This window comes from Leptodactylus fuscus, chromosome 10, assembly GCF_031893055.1.
Source record: "Leptodactylus fuscus isolate aLepFus1 chromosome 10, aLepFus1.hap2, whole genome shotgun sequence".
Lineage (NCBI taxonomy): Eukaryota > Metazoa > Chordata > Amphibia > Anura > Leptodactylidae > Leptodactylus > Leptodactylus fuscus.
The window spans coordinates 3,264,393-3,279,458 of NC_134274.1; the positions used below are offsets into that span (position 1 = coordinate 3,264,393).

The following is a 15,066-nucleotide window of genomic DNA, read 5'->3' on the forward strand; positions in this document are numbered from 1 at the left end:
ATACACAGGGACACCTATATACTGGAGGAGACCTATATATATACACTGTATATACACAGAGGCACATATATATATATATATATATATATATATATATATATATATGCGGGAGGAGACCTATATATGTACTGTATATATACAGAGACAACTATATATGTACTGTATATAGACAAACACCTATATATACTGGAGGACACCTATATATGTACTGTATATACACAGAGACACCTGTATATGTACTGTATATACTGGACACCGCCTCTATATGTACTGTATATACTGGAAGACCCCTATATATGTACTATATATACTGGACTACACCTATATATGTACTGTATATACTGAAGGAGACCTCTATATGTACTGTATATACTGGACTACTATATATATACTGGACTACACTTATATATGTGCTGTATATACTGGAGGAGACCTCTATATGTGCTGTATATACTGGACTACACTTACAGTCCTATGAAAAAGTTTGGGCACCCCTATTAATCTTAATCATTTTTAGTTCTAAATATTTTGGTGTTTGCAACAGCCATTTCAGTTTGATATATCTAATAACTGATGGACACAGTAATATTTCAGGATTGAAATGAGGTTTATTGTACTAACAGAAAATGTGCAATATGCATTAAACCAAAATTTGACCGATGCAAAAGTATGGGCACCTCAACAGAAAAGTGACATTAATATTTAGTAGATCCTCCTTTTGCAAAGATAACAGCCTCTAGTCGCTTCCTGTAGCTTTTAATCAGTTCCTGGATCCTGGATAAAGGTATTTTGGACAAACAATTCAAGTTCAGTTAAGTTAGATGGTCGCCGAGCATGGACAGCCCGCTTCAAATCATCCCACAGATGTTCAATGATATTCAGGTCTGGGGACTGGGATGGCCATTCCAGAACATTGTAATTGTTCCTCTGCATGAATGCCTGAGGATTTGGAGCGGTGTTTTGGATCATTGTCTTACTGAAATATCCATCCCCGGCGTAACTTCAACTTCGTCACTGATTCTTGTACATTATTCTCAAGAATCTGCTGATACTGAGTGGAATCCATGCGACTCTCAACTTTAACAAGATTCCCGATGCCGGCATTGGCCACACAGCCCCAAAGCATGATGGAACCTCCACCAAATTTTACAGTGGGTAGCATGTGTTTTTCTTGGAATGCTGTTTCTTTTTGGACGCCATGCATAACGCCTTTTTTTTTTATAACCAAACAACTCAATTTTTGTTTCCAAAATGAAGCTGCCTTGTCCAAATGTGCTTTTTCATACCTCAGGCAACTCTATTTGTGGCGTACGTGCAGAAACGGCTTCTTTCTCATCACTCTCCCATACAGCTTCTATTTGTGCAAAGTGCGCTGTATAGTTGACCGATGCACAGTGACACCATCTGCAGCAAGATGATGCTGCAGCTCTTTGGAGGTGGTCTGTGGATTGTCCTTGACTCTTCTCACCATTCTTCTTCTCTGCCTTTCTGATATTTTTCTTGGCCTGCCACTTCTGGGCTTAACAAGAACTGTCCCTGTGCTCTTCCATTTCCTTACTATGTTCCTCACAGTGGAAACTGACAGGTTAAATCTCTGAGACAACGTTTTGTATCCTTCCCCTGAACAACTATGTTGAACAATCTTTGTTTTCAGATCATTTGAGAGTTGTTTTGAGTAGCCCATGATGCCACTCTTCAGAGGAGATTCAAATAGGAGATCAACTTGCAATTGGCCACCTTAAATATCTTTTCTTATGATTGGATACATCTGGCTATGAAGTTCAAAGCTCACTGAGGTTACAAAACCAATTTTGTGCTTCAGTAAGTCAGTAAAAAGTAGTTAGGGGAATTCAAATCAATAAAATGATAAAGGTGCCCATACTTTTGCACCGGTCAAATTTTGGTTTAATGCATATTGCACATTTTCTGTTAGTACAATAAACCTCATTTCAATCCTGAAATATTACTGTGTCCATCAGTTATTAGATATATCAAACTGAAATGGCTGCTGCAAACACCAAAATATTTAGAACTAAAAATGATTAAGATTAATAGGGGTGCCCAAACTTTTTCATAGGACTGTATATATGTGCTGTATATACTGGAGGAGACCTCTATATGTGCTGTATATACTGGACTACACCTATATATGTACTGTATATATTGGAAGACCCCTATATATGTACTGTATATACTGGAGGACATATATATATATATATATATATATATATGTGTGTGTATATATATATATATATAGGATATGACTAGATTTATATACTGTAGAGATACGTGTGTGTACTGTACTAGATGTATATCGTATATACTGAAGATATACTGTAATATATATATATATATGTGTGTGTGTGGTGTGTGTGTGTGTATATATATATATATATATATATATATATATATATACACCCGTTCAAGATTATACAGAAAATATCCAGACATATATGCTGTACTTTGTGATTTGACCATATGTATATACCTTACTGTGTATTATATCCAGATGTATATACTGTACTGTGTCCCATGTATGGGACCTTGATGGGACTTGGCAGCAGTGTAAGTGACCGTCTGCTTCACCACAAGTGTGAGAAGGAGCTATCGCAAGTCCTTCCTTCCAACCACGACCAGGCTGTATAATCTACATCAGACCAAGCGAAGACTCCGCACAGAGAACTAATGATTATGAATGTCCTCCTTCTTTCTTCTCTGTTCCGTAGCTGCTCTGTTCCTTAGGACTCCTAGTATATTTTTCTCAGCATATGTGTGTCTACTACTTCTGTAATATTTTACTGTGTATTAGCATGTATCTGTATTACTATGCGGCTGAAACATACTGAAATTTCCCCACTGTGGGACTATTAAAGGATTATCTTATCTCTTATCTTATATCCAGATGTATATACTGTACTGTGTGTGATGACTCCCCATTATAGTCTGTAAAAAAAAAAAAAAAAATCAGATGTTTGACATTTTCACCCAATATTATGTAAATGTACTATAAAATATAGTGCTCCAAGCCAACCCCTATACTGTACTGTACTGTATATCTCTATTATATACTCACATATGCAATGACAGACTGTAACCACAAGGGGGAGATATTTCATTGTAAAAGATTCTCCACTGGGCAGGAATACATCTGGGGTTTGTCTATGAATGAGATTTCCCATGGTCCCATATATCTATCAGGTCCCGCCTGTCACATGTTCTGGGATCTTACAGCGCCCTCTACAGTTGTGTCCTCTAAGGTCGGCGGGGGTCTGCTGGGCTCTTATAGACAGAGGCCCGGCTGTCTGGCCATCTCTATGCCTGTGTCTCCTATATCCCGCTGCCGTCTGTTCAGGCCTCTTAAGATTTCACTACAACTATTGCACAAGTCTCAGCAGATGCATTACATGTAGTGTGAACATGGTTTGAGTCATAAAACCGTACAATATACTGTATTCTGTATAGTAATGTATACCGGACACAGGCCAGTTATATCTAGTTTACCTACCAAGTGTCTCAGATTCTGCAGGACAGTGCCAGATTTCAGGTTCTGTGCCACTGCTGCAGGGGGTGAGGAGATAAGCCCTCTCCTGCAGGCCGTCACCTGTGGTGGAGTATAGCGGTGACACAACATGGAGCTGTCCCTTCCCTGCTTCTCCATTCAGCTCCTGTCTCTGATCTTGGAAGCCGCCAGGGGCGGTGACGTCACTACATTGTGCCTGGCACTCCCGAACCGCGGGCGGCATACACCAGAGCGGACTGTGGGGTGACGGGGACTGGTACTAGGTGTTATCTGTGAATTTTAATGTTGGGACTCCAATGAGAGAGCATTATACTTGGGGGGGGGGGGGGTTAGCTGTAATGAGAGAGCATTATACTGGGGGGCCACAATGAGAGCGCATTATACTTGGGGGGGAGCTGTAATGAGAGAGCATTATACTGGGGGGCCACAATGAGAGAGCATTATACTGGGGGGCCACAATGAGAGAGCATTATACTGGGGGGGGGGGGTAGCTGTAATGAGAGAGCATTATACTGGGGGGCCACAATGAGAGCGCATTATACTTGGGGGGGAGCTGTAATGAGAGAGCATTATACTTGGGGGAGAGCTGTAATGAGAGGGCATTATACTGGGGGGCCACAATGAGAGCGCATTATACTGGGGGGCCACAATGAGAGAGCATTATACTGGGGGGGGGGAGCTGTAATGAGAGAGCATTATACTTGGGGGGGAGCTGTAATGAGAGAGCATTATACTGGGGGGCCACAATGAGAGAGCATTATACTGGGGGGCCACAATGAGAGCGCATTATACCGGGGGGCCACAATGAGAGAGCATTATACTGGGGGGGGGGAGCTGTAATGAGAGAGCATTATACTGGATGCGGATGAAGGTAGTGGAGATAATAGTGTGGGGGCCACAATAAGGGAGCATTATACTGGGGGGGCAGAGAGAGGACATTATACTGCGTGGAGGCTAATGGGGCCTTATATTTTGTGGGGGTATTTGGCGGGACTCTTAGATTTTGTCTTCTTTCGGTCTTCTGAATATTGGGGGGTTTCTTTCCTGGATCCCAGGATACCTTTGTGTCATTGTGGTAAGATGAAGCAGCCAGCAGGGGGCGATCTCCTCCTTTTGTGAACACTGCCATCATGGCTTCCAGGTCTATATAAGCTGTGAGGGATCGGTCAGGTTTCCATTATATCTCTGGATAGCAAAGAGCAGAATCCCATACACTGATACCATGAGCCCCCTCCTCTGATCTCCACATAACCAGCCCCCATGCACTGATACAGTGATCCCCCTCCTCTCTTATCCCCGGCCCCCATGCTCTTGCATAGTGAGCCCCCTCCTCTCTTATCCCCGGCCCCCATGCTCTTGCACAGTGAGCCCCCTCCTGTCTTATCCCCGGCCCCCATGCTCTTGCACAGTGAGCCCCCTCCTCTCTTATCCCCGGCCCCCATGCTCTTGCACAGTGAGCCCCCTCCTCTCTTATCCCCGGCCCCCATGCTCTTGCACAGTGAGCCCCCTCCTCTCTTATCCCCGGCCCCCATGCTCTTGCACAGTGAGCCCCCTCCTCTCTTATCCCCGGCCCCCATGCTCTTGCACAGTGAGCCCCCTCCTCTCTTATCCCCGGCCCCCATGCTCTTGCACAGTGAGCCCCCTCCTCTCTTATCCCCGGCCCCCATGCTCTTGCACAGTGAGCCCCCTCCTCTCTTATCCCCGGCCCCCATGCTCTTGCACAGTGAGCCCCCTCCTCTCTTATCCCCGGCCCCCATGCTCTTGCACAGTGAGCCCCGTCCTCTCTTATCCCCGGCCCCCATGCTCTTGCACAGTGAGCCCCGTCCTCTCTTATCCCCGGCCCCCATACTCTTGCACAGTGAGCCCCGTCCTCTCTTATCCCCGGCCCACTGCTCTTGTACAGTGAGCCCCGTCCTCTCTTATCCCCGGCCCACTGCTCTTGTACAGTGAGCCCCGTCCTCTCTTATCCCCGGCCCCCATACTCTTGTACAGTGAGCCCCCTCCTCTCTTATCCCCGGCCCCCATGCTCTTGTACAGTGAGCCCCGTCCTCTCTTATCCCCGGCCCCCATGCTCTTGTACAGTGAGCCCCGTCCTCTCTTATCCCCGGCCCCCATGCTCTTGTACAGTGAGCCCCGTCCTCTCTTATCCCCGGCCCCCATACTCTTGTACAGTGAGCCCCGTCCTCTCTTATCCCCGGCCCCCATGCTCTTGTACAGTGAGCCCCGTCCTCTCTTATCCCCGGCCCCCATACTCTTGTACAGTGAGCCCCGTCCTCTCTTATCCCCGGCCCCCATACTCTTGTACAGTGAGCCCCGTCCTCTCTTATCCCCGGCCCCCATACTCTTGTACAGTGAGCCCCCTCCTCTCTTATCCCCGGCCCCCATGCTCTTGTACAGTGAGCCCCGTCCTCTCTTATCCCCGGCCCCAATGCTCTTGTACAGTGAGCCCCGTCCTCTCTTATCCCCGGCCCCCGTGCTCTTGCATAGTGAGCCCCCTCCTCTCTTATCCCCGGCCCCCATGCTCTTGTACAGTGAGCTCCGTCCTCTCTTATCCCCGGCCCCCATACTCTTGTACAGTGAGCCCCGTCCTCTCTTATCCCCGGCCCCCATACTCTTGTACAGTGAGCCCCCTCCTCTCTTATCCCCAGCCCCCTGCTCTTGCACAGCGATCCTCTTGGTTCCAGCCTGTGTTTTGATGCAATCTCTGGCTTTCTATCTGAGAACATATTAATAGCCCCGCCACACAATACACAGTGAGTCACTCGCTGAATCACAGGCCGCCATTTTCCTGCCATTTCCTCACTTTCGGCTTTAGCGTATAATTTTACCTTAACTCTGTTTTTTTTCTTGATTTGCCTTAGTCATGGCCGCTGCAATCGTGTCTAATATGTGTAATAGACGCTGCCAGGGCCGGCTATAGGGCACAGGATAGTATAGAGAAGGGAAGCCATACTTGTGCGCTTATACATCGTGTACGACATCCTACTGCCTGGGATTTGTTGTCTTCCTGCTTCAGCTCTAATACCTCACAATTCCTCTAAGTCTTGGGGAGATTTCTGGAGGGAAGAAGGGTCGGACATGTTGAATTCTACATTTTGTTTTGGGGGAAGTTCTGTCACCTGCAGCTTACAGCCCTCACCCCATGTATAGGTGAGACCGACAGCTATTGCAGCTATATGGGCACCGATAGGTCACTTGACCTTAAATTGGAGATGCAATAACAACCAAGGAGGTTCCTCTGATCTTGTTCTGCACGACTTGGCAAGACATGAGAGTGTACACACGGGTGGTGCGGGTCATCCAAGGCGACCAGAAGCCGGACCTCCCCCATGTAGGATTTCCTGCCCATTGTTAAGTCTGCACTTACATGGAGGCTTCATCTGGTCCAGGCCTCAAAACGGCAAATTCTCACGCTCACAAGATTCTCACCAGTAACAGCAGAGCCTCAAGGAAGTCCGACCGACCGCACATCTAAGATGTCACCACCAGAGGTAAATGAGGGTCGAGGACAGCGGGGGTCTTCATGTCCGGCGTCCACTCCTCTTTTCCAGGCTGCTCTGACCAGACACGGGTATACAGTACGGCCACCTGTATTGTATAATGTAGCAGAACAGGATCCGATCTCAGGCCGTCTGAGGACGAGGAGCAGCTCCAGGTTCCTGTGGTCGCACGTTCTTACAATATCCCAAATTTTATTAAGAAATAAAATAGAAAAGCTGAGTTTTGTTTAAATAAAAACCACATTTATTGGCACGATGAAGGCTCGCGCCCCCGATCTATAACACACAGGAGAATTATTGCATTGTACCCTGTAATAGTCAGTCGTGATAAATGAGCAACAGCTTCATGATACAGTAACATCAACCGCCTCTCCAGCACACGAGAGGTTAAGTAAACAATCCAGTGTTAACCCCCTCAGCACTGGCACGCACCAGTTTGCCTGCCAAACTAAGGCTCGAGGTTCAGCCCCTTGGGGATGAGGAACGTCTCAGGATGTATATTGCTATTAGAAGAATATATATCTATAGTGCATTATTCCAGAAGCCGCAGCAGCACCTCCCCCCGCCCCCCACCCCTATACTTGACGGTCACAGGCGGCCATGTTGCCAGTGGTTTCAGTAGTGCAGGTTCAGGTGTCAAGAAGGTCGCGGTTTACGACTGGTCCAGATGGTTAGTGCATATGGAGAGTTGTAGTTACGGGTCACAGGCCACCTGATGTTTTTGCAAGAACGGTGCAAATGTTACATGATCAGGTTTGTTGCAAGCTGTAATCTCATTATATTGTAGTCCGTCTTGCCCTGACCTGATACGTTGATGGAAATCGTGTAGCTTTCACCTGTCCAATGGACTTGCATGCTCTTCCTGCCACCAGTGTGTGAATTTCTTACATGCTTTCAGCTCATTCCCATCACCCTGTCAGATCCCTTTAATTTGAGGTCTCTACAACGAGCAGTACTACCACCCCCAATGGCCAGAGGGGCAGGCACGGCCAGGAGGAGCGCAGGCTTCCACCCACTGACGCACAGCAACGCCCACGTATAATCACCTCCGAGTCTCCGCACTGCCAAATGCTCTCAGTCATAAGAAGGGGACGCTGCTACCTACACACCTCTTGGCATGCAGCGATGCCCTACCTCGAAGTTAGGAAGGGTTGGATATACATCGTATTACAGAGCGTAAGGTATTCGGTACCTTTGCTCTAGTGCTGGGGGATTTGCGAAGTATCACATGTAACCGTCCGCTACCTAAACACATTGGAGAGAAATCCTGTTCCAATACGGGAACGTTCTCAGGATGTAAACAGCAGGATCCGAGTCATCGGAACGTGAAAGTCATTAAAGCATTGGATGTAAGCTGTATGGACGCATCGGTGCGATACCAATATTATATATTGCACATTGGAAAAAAAAAAGGTTCATAGTGGAGGCGCTCCGGTATCAGCAGGATGACGTCGCAGTGATAGGACTGAGTTTTAACTGGTGCACCGGAGACCTGAGCGGGACGGGGGACAAGACAGAGGTTGGGAAGGAAAAACAAGACCCCTCGAAGTGCTGCCCCAGGTCCATCTCTTCTGTGAAGAACGATACAGTGTCCCTTTTACAAGACATGGCAACTGGAGGGGCGCTCGCTTTGGAAGAGAAGATCTCCGTCTCGTAGTGAAGTAGCTGACCCATGAAGCTGAAATTGGGGGAGATAAGGCTGCGGCGTTGCTTGATGTACTCGAAGGCCTCCTCCAGGCGGAATCTCTTGGTCTTCATGAGGTAGGCCATACATATGGTAGGAGACCTGGAGATTCCAGCCTCACAGTGGACCAGAACCTTCCCTCCTGCTAGTCTCACAGTATCTGTACAAGAGAACGCATGGGGTATAAGTAACGGAAGGAATCGGCACCAAGAGTAAGAATTGGCCAAAAGCCTAAAGATGACCTCGCCCAAGCCATATATCATGGCAAATCTATCAAGGCTATGGCCGCTTTTCTGAGAAGTTACACCTATAGGAGTGTATGGAGTAGCTGCAGCTTAGATAAGGGCTAGTCCTGGCCCGAGTCTGACCTCTCAGTACTGTACGCAGCACACCTGCACGGGCAATAACCAGCGATCTGTGATACGGAGATGGCCACTAATCACCTGGCCATTAGTCACTTTTATTGGCCACTAGAAATCTATTGTTCTGTGGAGAGAGGGGCAAGTTATTGGCTATGAGGACAAATGGTCTATAGTCCTGGAGGAGAAGTTCCTGTAATTACAAGGCTGAGAATTCCTCAGAAGACTACAATGGCAGTCATAAAGATGTTCAGAGCCCCGGAGCAGCTGTCTAGAGGGTCAGGTAGTAAAACCAGACATTCCTCACCCCCTCCTCCCGTAACCTGGGACTGAACCCAAATAGCACCTTGACCTTTATTGCAGCGTCATAAACTACAGTTGTCGTCCCTGATGGTCTGGTCGGGGTAAAGCGGAGTTCACTCTGGAGTTATATAGCACATGGAATTTACCTGGAGCCAGGGTGTAAGTAGAGGGGTGTAGTCACACCCGGGCCCAGGAGGGGTCTCTTCCCAATATGAGGACACCAATACATTATAGTTAGGGGCCAGGACCTAGATGTCTGCAGTGCTACGCACATCACTTATCCATAGTTCCTACTCCTTCTCACAAGCTTACCTATAAAATCAATGGCCTCCTGGAAGTGGCTGCTGATGTCCGTGTTGTGGTTGTCTTCCACCGGAATCCACTTATAATCATACTTGTCCTTGATGCAGTCGGGGCACTTCCTCGAGACGTTGAGCAAGGCGCTGATATGGAGGTTTGCAAGGAATTCACATTTGGAAGCATGGTAAGCACTGCCAAGGTAGAGGAATGGAAGGATCTCAACAGGACTGCCCTGGAAGATAAAACATACAGAATATTACATAGGGCACAGTACGGGGTCAGAGGACGCAGCATTGAATAGACGGCCGAGTGGGTTTCAGATGAAATGAGTAATATTCTCGCTCGCTATGATGAAACAAAGCAGTGCTAAATATGGAAGGCTGTTATGTCGCTGCACCCTAGAATTATAAGCCAGTGAATCATACGGAGCCCACACAGACCTCCCATCGTCAGGCCCACGTCCTCACCCACGTTACTTCCTGCCCTCAGACCCTAGTTTGGGTTCATAGGCCTGATCTTATATCAACAGGGCAGTCTGCCTGATCGTCTATATATCTGAAAAACGAGAAGTTGGTTGCACCATAGGATGCCAGTCACCGACCCCGGGTCAACTTGTCTAAAATTAGCAGGAATAACAAATCTGCTCATGAAACAGACTCGCCCCTCTACAAGGGTAGGCACGGCCTCTAAGTTACTCATCTACAGAAGTGGAGGAGTCTCCAAGTGATGGAAGCCAAGGCATGGCCGGGAGTTGTGGTTTACTATCAGCTTGGAAACCACTTATGTAGATAGTAACTGGCCCGTTACATATGGAGGTCACTGATAGAATCCAACACAAGTTCAATGTCACTACAGAACATCCGATGTCAAGAGCTGACAATCTGTGACCGTATGGACATCCGAGACATCATGAAACATTCACCAGCTGCCATCTATAATTCAGCAGTAAGACAATCTCCGGGATATAGGGTGTCCTGTCCATAGGTGCAGGAGATGAGTCACGGCTGATGCTCCGCATTAAGTCATCTCTTCTTTCCAGTCCATCTCCTCTGCAGAGTCTAATCCGGGAGCAGGAAGTCTCCAGGGCTCTTATTGATCTCCGGAAGCGAAGCCGAGCGCTACACCACATCCCCGGAGAGGCAACGCTTCAATCACAGATTAACAAATGACACCCTGCCACTTGTCAGATCTGACCCATCTACAAGGCCATGATCACCCTACTGTAAGGGATCTGGGGACTGTAGGACAATATTCACGGTGTACTCTAAGTACTGGAAGGGTGGAAACAGTCAGCAGGAGAGGAGTATTCCCAGAATGCGCCAAACAAGTGTCCATGCAGTACCAAAAGTTGATGACCCCTGTCCTAGGCTGAGTCCATGAAGATCACTGGCTTTGGGTATTTATGACTGTCCTTGCCCCTTTGGTCAGTGGAACCCCGCACCAGTAGGGGGCGCCCCTCCTATCCCCCCATTGTACATCACCGCACAATATTCTGCTCACCTCATCATAGGACGGCTTCTGGAAGGACGACAGCTTCTCGCACCGGACATTTCTGTCGCTTTCATTCTCCTCCGGCGATAAGCTTCTCTGATCCACACAGCATTCCGGATACTCAGTGTGAAACGACTCGAAGCCTCCTACAAGAAACAAATCACATCATTCAGTTTTCAGAGTTACAATGTTCCCTCTCTTGGTAATATTAGAACCGCTACATCCTGTCCTCGGGTTGGGAACACTTACATAACAATGATTTACCACGCCGAGGATTATGGGCAGATTAGCAATGAGGAGAATAAGACGGAGCGAAATGTGATTATTATCTGGGGATCTGCTGGGTGGTGGCAGAGCGGAAGCTTAGAATTTCCTGTGCGATGGCAAATGGAGGCCGGGCAGGTTATTCCTGTCACAGGAGGGACAAATGGCCATATGTCCTGCACTAATCAGGGCTCAGGGGAGAGGATGTGATTAGCATTTACCTCCTGGACTACGGGGAGGGGGTGCTGTAATGTATTGTCTAGTACTGGGGACAAATTAGGATGTCCTGGGGCTTGTAGTGACCCATAACATCACCTGACCAGTGGGCTCAATGCACCCATCAAATACTGATACACAGACACGGATCATCAGCCCCATGTAAAGGGTAGGTTATGGCAGGGAGGATAGAAGGACACAGTCTGGTATTCAGGATGGCAGAGGGGTTATAGGTAGGTTCTCCATGGACCCAGTAGGGGGCACAGCCTTGGTTCTGATGTCCATGACACCCCCTGTGACCACCCTCAGAGAGTGTCAGCACAGGCAGGTCAGGGTTGTATTTAGGAGAGGTAAGTGGAGGGTCTGTGGGTACACCCTGGCATACAAAACAACTAACACACCAATATAATGTCACCTATCTCATCCACACCAGGGAGAACCTACTTCTCACCTAATTTTCCCCCAAATATTTCATTTTTGACAGAAGGACTGCTACTTTATGGTCAATTATTTTACAATAAAGTCCAGAATAATCCGAGGATGGGGCAGGGATCAGACCCAGAGGCGGAGTCCTCCAGACCCCATCCAATAGAGTCCTGCCTTATCTGCATTGGAGAGGTGACAGACCCCCCATGACCTGCAAATAACCTCCTGGCATCAGTAGCCTCAGGGGGTCATTACTTTACTGCCCCATTAACAAGCCCCAGGGGTCCGGCCACCAGTTATATGGGGAGGGGGCACAGTATAGGACATGACAGCTGTCTAATGGATGAGATGATTTCATTAACAACCGACTCATCCTCCTGAATCCACAATGGAGCCTTTCTATTCAGATGAGGAGGGGGCTGACACATTGGATTTCCTGTGCAGGACATAACGTATCCCCCTCCCCCCATCTAATAATTATTGAAATGCCAGTCTGAGCGATGAATGAAGACAAGAAACCGGCAAAGGGGAACCCCTCACCCAATAGGCTTGTACAAATCAGGGGGATCAGATGTAGGGACAGTTATACAGGTCAGATAGTGACGGGATACCGCTGACATATATAACACATAATACTGTATGTAACCCTGACCTAATAATCTACAAGGTCCCCGCACGGGGCAGTTACATAAGGGGATAAGCTAGAATAGGAAGAAGAAGGTCCCTGCCCGGCGAAGCGCCAAGACATATGAGGCATCAATGTAGGGGGTGACCGATTACATAGGGAGGAATCAGAATGACCTATAATGGAATATTCAATGTATAACCGGGGATGGAGAAATGTATACAGCTAGAGAACATGACGTATAGGAGGAATGATCAGCCCGTACACAACACCATAGTGTAAGAAGGGTACACAGGTCATGGGGTCACTAGGAAATGACGACCCAGTGAGCAGAGGTGTCAGGACACGGCGATACCCAATTATGAGATGTAACGCGATGTGTAAACATGAAGAGCAGGATCTGAGTCACGGCTAATGGGGAAGATTCAGAGGTGAATAATACGGAGAGTCTGTGCCGTATACTCATCAGCACGCCGTGTACTACAGGATATGTGTACAGCAGCCTAGTGTGTGTGTGTGGGGGGGGGGCTATATACTCTAGTGTACAGGGGATCGATAGATGATGGTACAGGAGTGTAAAGAGATATAGATAATAGATGGGTATATACAATACACAGTATGAGGGTTTCTATATACACACACAGTGCATGGGGAGGGTATGAGGGGCTCATAATATATTTATGGTATTGTGTATATAGTATAGGGGTAGGTATAGTAGATGTGTATACTCACATATCATGTACAGTATCAGAGGAGGTATAACATAGATAGATAGATAGATAGATAGATAGATAGATAGATAGATAGATAGATAGATAGAATACTGATCCAGGGCAGGGTCTCTCTCATATATAACTATATATGTATATATACACACACACACACAAACATACTTATATTAGGGTACACAATATATAGCATTATGGCAGCCACATATACATTAGGATCCACTATATACAGTGTTAGATATATGGGGGGGATCTGTATACACAAATACATTAAAATACACTATACACTGTATAAGAGCAGGTATATGGATTTGTATACACACACTCACAGATAGATAGATAGATAGATAGATAGATAGATAGATAGATAGATAGATAGATAGATAGATAGATCCACAATTTACATAAGGGCAGGTATAGAGAATCTATATACAGTATCAGGTATGAGTGTTTGTATATAAACAGATACATTTTAGGATCTACTGTATACATTATCCGATCAAGTACACTACATCTGTGTATATACCCACACAAACACTATATACATACATACTCTACCTAAGTATATGGGATCTGTATATACAACTATATCTGTATATTTTATTAGTACATATAGTGTATACAGTATTAGGACAGGTATATTAGATATAATATCAGTGTGGAGTCTCTATCTATCTCAGGTTGTAGTGGGGCTCACCCTTGAGGAAGCAGACCCGGGGTCCAGCAGGGAGGCTGATCAGGGTATTGAGGACTATATGAGCGGCGCTCTCCTTCTTCAGCTTCTGCCACCTCGGACTCCTCTCGTCCAGCACCACCACCACGGACACTTGTCCTTCCTTCAGCCGGCAGCGAGCCGTCTCTTCGGGCACCACAAAGTGCAGGGGCGCCGCTCCCCCCCTGGCCCGGCGCAGCAGCACAGAGTTGAGGTTGACATTGATGGAGCCTCGTACACTGGAGGCGCTGAAAGGCAGGTAAGGGCGGCAGTCCAGCACCAGGCACCGGGAGTACTCCTTCCTGAGGAGCCGGTGCAGCCGCCGGCTGTCTATGGAGGTCACCTTCATGTCAGCGGGCAGAGCAGTGAGCAGCCTCGGGTAAGAGCAGCCCTTTAAATTACACTTCCGCCTCGGGGGTTCCCGAAGCCGCCGCTTATAAGTCATTGGTCCGCCCGCCCGTGACGTCAATGACCATATATGGAGAATGACGTTAACCTTGCTCCATTCATGGCCTGCTCACTGGCCCCGCCCCCTCCACTCACTCACAGTCTTTCCCCAGCCCGCTAGATGGAGATGTCAGGCTGCGGGGGAAGAAGAAGAGGATGAAGAAGAAGAGGAAGAAGAGGAAGAAGAAGAAGAGTGATTCACCCCCCAATAGAGGAAACCACAAGTCACAGCCCACCCCACACCCACAACATCCAGCGGCGGCAACCTGTCTGCTAGATAATAAAGTGTCTCTATCTATCTATCTATCTATCTATCTATCTATCTATCTATCTATCTCCTATCTATCTATCTATCTATCTATCTATCTATCTATCTATCTCCTATCTATCTATCTATCTCCTATCTATCTATCTATCTATCTATCTATCTATCTATCTATCTATCTATCTATCTCCTATCTATCTATCTCCTATCTATCTATCTATCTATC

The 15,066-nt window shown here is 47.1% G+C and overlaps 1 protein-coding gene across 1 annotated transcript; it reads right to left on the reverse strand.

Moving 5' to 3' along the window:
- Positions 1 to 7,580: 7,580 nt before the first annotated feature.
- Positions 7,581 to 14,638, reverse strand: DUSP5 (dual specificity phosphatase 5). Its single transcript, XM_075258557.1, has 4 exons — positions 14,114 to 14,638; positions 11,167 to 11,303; positions 9,679 to 9,898; positions 7,581 to 8,864 (listed from the first exon to the last, which is right to left on the reverse strand). The coding sequence occupies exons 1-4, from the start codon at positions 14,571 to 14,573 to the stop codon at positions 8,458 to 8,460; spliced, it is 1,224 nt and encodes a 407-aa protein (XP_075114658.1). The 5' UTR covers positions 14,574 to 14,638; the 3' UTR covers positions 7,581 to 8,457.
- Between the last annotated feature and the right edge of the window lie 428 nt (positions 14,639 to 15,066).

Coding starts and splice junctions, on each gene's coding strand:
- DUSP5 (XM_075258557.1), bottom strand. CDS start 14,573: ATGACTTATAAGCGGCGGCTTCGGGAACCCCCGAGGCGGAAGTGTAAT. Junction 9,899..11,166: donor AGAAGCCGTCCTATGATGAG/GTGAGCAGAATA, acceptor TTTATCTTCCAG/GGCAGTCCTGTTGAGATCCT. Junction 8,865..9,678: donor GGAGGCCATTGATTTTATAG/GTAAGCTTGTGA, acceptor TCTCTTGTACAG/ATACTGTGAGACTAGCAGGA.